The sequence below is a fragment of the Mytilus edulis genome, chromosome 14, assembly GCF_963676685.1.
Source record: "Mytilus edulis chromosome 14, xbMytEdul2.2, whole genome shotgun sequence".
Classification (NCBI taxonomy): domain Eukaryota; kingdom Metazoa; phylum Mollusca; class Bivalvia; order Mytilida; family Mytilidae; genus Mytilus; species Mytilus edulis.
In genome coordinates, this window is record NC_092357.1 from 11,242,216 (window position 1) to 11,247,490 (window position 5,275).

General features: G+C 30.5%; 1 protein-coding gene across 2 annotated transcripts; it reads left to right on the plus strand.

Annotated features, from left to right (window-relative positions):
• Nucleotides 1-324: 324 nt before the first annotated feature.
• LOC139503185 (multifunctional-autoprocessing repeats-in-toxin-like) lies at nt 325-4,021 on the plus strand. Of its 2 annotated transcripts, none has more exons than XM_071292928.1 (3): nt 325-413; nt 2,862-3,003; nt 3,534-4,021. In XM_071292928.1, the coding sequence occupies exons 2-3, from the start codon at nt 2,872-2,874 to the stop codon at nt 3,834-3,836; spliced, it is 435 nt and encodes a 144-aa protein (XP_071149029.1). In that variant the 5' UTR covers nt 325-413; nt 2,862-2,871; the 3' UTR covers nt 3,837-4,021. The 2 variants fall into 2 exon arrangements, with proteins under 2 accessions (XP_071149029.1, XP_071149030.1); XM_071292929.1 differs by lacking the exon at nt 325-413 and adding an exon at nt 1,116-1,226.
• Nucleotides 4,022-5,275: the final 1,254 nt, after the last annotated feature.

Below are 5,275 nucleotides of genomic sequence, written 5' to 3' on the forward strand. Positions count from 1 at the left end.
ATTATGTATTTGTTTGACACATTCTATATTTGAAAGATTGTGGCATAACTTATGAATAAGGTTGTTTTGTGTCTCTTTTTTATGCTAAAATAAACAAATATTTAAATGATAGTTGTTCAAAGAATAGGTTATAAACGAAATAGCTGATGTAAGCGAATATCTATTGGAAAAGAAAATAAACATAATGCAAGCCATATCTTCCAGAAAGTACTTTCTTTTGTTTTTCTGAGAAGCAGTTGAATGGACTTGATAAAAGATTGTTTCTTTTTCGACTTTAACTGATTTATATTTCTTTCGAAAAACTTTTTTTCCGTGTAATTTGTAAGTTTTGTACTTTCACTTTCATTTTGTACATACTTCTACAACACCAATTGTCAAAGGCAAAGTTTCTCACATTCTTCACAACAGTAAATGTGAGTATTTCAATAAATAGATAAGTGCAAGAAATGTCATCTTTTAATGTTATATACAAATGTAGTGTTTTAGCAAATTTTAATCATATGGTTTCTCGATATTTTCTGAAATGCTTTCAGAAATGAAGGTATATATTAATTCCATAAAGATCATCATTCAAAATACAAATTAATAATTTCCCAATTTCATTGTATTTATTATATTTGATTCTATGATAAAGTTTAGATATCCAGTATACAAATAAGACTTTTAGCCTTTTTACATGAGTATACGGTAATTGTTTTCCAGCTCGTTCAGGGCACACTATGCTGAACTATATACCATTACATTCATGTTGTTTGGACTCTGGAAAACCCAATCCCATTTCGGTTTAGTTTTGAATATCTGTTGGTATCAAATTGTTTAGTTTTTAAGCGGTCATAAGAAAACATATAAATGACAAATATAAAAATATTCTATTTTTGTGCAGTTGTAAATACAATAAAGAAAAATAATGACCAAATAAATTGTATATTTCAAAGATCGTCTGGTTTATATTTGTTATAGTTTATAATTTAAACAAATATAATTTTAGATATTTGATAAAACAAATTATTTAATGAGCTCATATCCTAAACAATTGTCTCAACAATATTTCATCGAATTGATGATAATGATAACATCAAGGAAGCAAAATAATTTTGTCCTCAATTTTGTATTTCACTTTCATTTGTACAAATGTTGTATATATAGAGATACAATTCATTGTTATCCGTACCACGTAAATTTTCTGAGGCGCGCTGACTTCCTTCACATTCTTTATTTCAGTTAATGTAAGTAGTTTAAATTTTAAGAAACATGATAATTGAAGAAGTTTTTAGCGTTTACTGTTATTTCATATATAAATACAGAAATAGTGTAAAGAAAATTTGATGAACATTACCTCCAGTTTGTTTTAAATGTTAACAAAAACTGTGCTACGACATTTTCATAACGTCGAAATCTTCATTCAATTTCGCAAATTAATCATTTGCATCAATAACCTTGCATATCTTTTTTAAAAGGGTTAACTTTCTTCAAGACGAGGCGTCCCACTACTTAGCATAACACATTTATTTTAAGATACTGAATACATTTAACTATAACAGTGATAATTTATACACAAAAATAAAGAGATACATATGTTAAATGGAATTATATTTTTCTTTGATGTTATACATGTATGTCAAAGTCATACAAAGGATGTAATTTTAAAACAATTATCCATAAATATTGTGATCAATCAGAATATTCGTAGGTTTGTAGATCATTTAGTTTTATAAGGTAACACAAGCTTCGAATATTTTTTAACATTCAAATACAAGTAAAGAAAAAAGCTTCGCAAATTATGGTTAATATTATTTAATATATCGTATTCCAACAACATTGATTTGCGCTAAAAATAGCCCGAGAAGAAAATTATTTTATGAAAATGCAAACCTATAAACCGAATCTTTATCTGTAAGTTCTGGAAATATGAATGTTCTTCCACTTTATTTTTGATTAACATATTTCTTGAAGATATTCAGAATTGTTTACAAAAAAACAATAAGTATTTGATTTTATGTTACTATCAGTACCATCATACACGTAAATACATAAAGTCAAAATAAAAATAAGATTTCAAACTATTGATTTTCATTAAAAAAAAACACCTTGTGAATTTATTTTCAAGGAAAATGTTAATTTAATGAAAATGAAATTCTGTAAACACTTTTGTAATAGATTCAGGATGAAGGAACGACTAAAATCGATAAATCATCAGTTATACGGTCAACATCACAATTGGTTGACCCTACCATGTGTCTGTGTCTTAACTAGCGACATGTTTTCGTGTTCTGAGATCCTTTATATACAAGTATGATCGTGTGATCTGTTAATGTCCCAATTGTGACTGAAAATTGATGCGTGAATAGCAGAAGGCGTTTTCAATGTCATCTCTCCTGGCCTTGCGGTCATAAAACTTTCGAGCACGATTTTAGTACTCAGACTCGAAAATCAACCAATCAAACTGCTTAATTTCATGTTTCGAGCATGCTTTTTGTGCTCCGAGCACTGAGCAAAGTTTTATGCCTTCAACATTTTCAAGGCCTGGTGTCAATGCGCCTTCTCCACTTTTTTCCTAGTTTCCATCTTGATTTGTCCACTTTTAATCGAATTAAAAAAAATTGAAATAGGCTAAGTACTGTTACCTTAAATTAGAATTAAACTAAACGAAGATTAACCTAATCGATAAATTGCATTCGGCGATGTTATTAATAAATAAAGAAGGGTAGGATTAGGGTTACGACGATTTGAACAAACTCGATTATATTGCTGATGTGTTAATTTGTCTTTTCAACAATTGCAATAGCAATAACAAATAACAACACGAATTATATGAACAAGTAATGAACTGTTGTCAAACTAGAGCCAATTTTATTTTTCAGTTTATAAACAATGGGCGTAAAGATATACATATGGGCGGAGGGAGGAGGAAATGTAGGTCATGGATCGATGACCTTAAGCAATGGAACTCATATCAGCTGGTGGCCAAAGGAAGACAAAGCGAAATCTGCCAACCAAAGATGGGTGAGTTTAATGACAATAGAGATAACCCACAGTTTTCGTATTGCTTAATCTATGGGTTTTCATGTTGTGTCTTGTGAATTATTATTTGTTTATTCTTCTTTTTCTTTTTAATGCCATGGCGCTGTAAGTTTATTTTCGATCTATGAGTTTGACTGTCCCGTTGGTATCTTTCGCCCTTTTTTCAATTCAAATCAGTGTACTGTTTGGTTCTAACGGATCTGATATGTTTGTATAAGGTTTTGCCTCGAGAATCATTGAGGAGACAATGATGTGTGAGAAATGTGCATTTTGTCCTGTAAATTTGGTTTATGTTTTGTCATTTCTACTACATCATTTTCTGCTGTCAGTCTGTTAATAACCAATGAAAACGTTTACTGTTTTATGTATATTCAACATAAGGTTAAGTCATCAATACAAATAATAGCAAAACATTTCCTGACAAAGATTATGACTCTAATTCAGAATAAACAAACATGAATTAAAAATCTCCATTTTTTGATGAAATAGATCTCTGTACATTGTTTTTATAGAAATCAGTGGAAGCTGAACCAGCAACTTCGTATAAACAGGACGAGGAATGGGAAGGAAAACCAGCTGATTTCATATACGAAATTCCTTCCGGAAAACTTGACGAGGCAGCTGTTAAAACCTGGTGGAATGAGTTCAAAACAACAAACAACTATCATATTGCTTTTAAGAATTGTTGCAGTGCCGTCTACAGCGCATTGAAGAAAGGTGGAGCTGACAAGATAGCCTCGTTCCCGATGTCTCCTATTTCAACACCAGCAAACCTCAAGGACTATGCTGAGAAACTACAGAAAGCTATAAAATAACAATCACTTTTAATAAAATAAAAGAACAACGCTGATGTTTGACATCACAACGTGATCATATGATTTTGTTAAATAATGTCTTGTTATTGCATAATTCGTTATCATTTAAAAAATTGCTAGCGTAAATTGAGAAATAAAAAATCATATTATATATGTACATGTATATTAAATTGAATTATATCAGATAGCAGTTTTGTTGGAGTGAACCTCCTCTCATTTGTTTAATTTTTTTACGCTTTTCAACGATTGCCATACACTGTGGATTTTCTTGTTTATGTGGGTACCAATTGAAGTATGGGACTAAAATCAACCTTATGTTCTTTCAAAATCACACAAATTTTCAAAGGAGTAGGTTCAGTAAGCCCCCTTGTTGGCCCCAACATATAGCAGTTTTACAAAATTGTTAAGATGTAAACTTTTAGTTATTCATTGGAAAGTAAAATGCTTCTGCTACATAAATATGGGCTGTTTTTGACAATACAATGCACATATATCGGGTGCCAGCATCATTAGTTCATGCTAAATTACTGAAATCTTCACAATTTTAGCATTTTAATTAAATTTTTGACGGTTTCCGTCTGAATTGAAAGTGGCCGCATTCGTGTTCATTCTTAATATTGAAATGTAACTTGTATTTTATGATAATACACAACATATATAAAGGTTGTGGATGGACACGGATGCGGCCACTTTCATTTTTGACAAAAACCATCAGAAAAGTGACATTTTTGGGCATATTTGAAAGATTTTTCATATTTAAGCTAGAATCGGAGCGTTTTTAATGAGTAAATTAGATAAACTTATTGAATCAACTGAAATAGACACTTAAGTGTTTAAAAATTGTTTACAATCATTCGTCAGATAAACTTGAAATTTGAGGCCAAAATCGGCCCTTACCGGACCTACTCATTTGATAAGTTACATCGACTTGCTTACTATTGTGACACAGTTCAATTGTGTACAAACTAGAGAGTGATAAATAGAAGATGCTGCAATAATTGAATCATGTTAATTTACGAAAGCAATTTGGTCATTTATACTGCTCTCATTCGATAAATCTGTTAGAAGTATACTAGCATAACTGTTTTTTCTTTTCTTTGTGTATCATGAATATATTCCAAAGATATAATTCAAACGAATGACAAGACATTTCACACATCAACCAAGCCGAAAAAAAATCTTATTTCAACATACTCACTTTTGACCTTGTCGTAGTGAACCGATTTTTTCCCTTCCGATAGATTGGTGCCAGTGTCGTGGACCTCTAACTTATATATCCTTATATCCTTAATAAGCAACATGTTTATATTTCCTCATTTTGTCGATTTTGAGTTCCTACATATAACAACATACGCAACTTATCACATTTGACGCATGTAAATGTATACGACCAAGTTAGAACTAATATTGGTTGTCAAACTTTTTTTGATTTTGAAGAA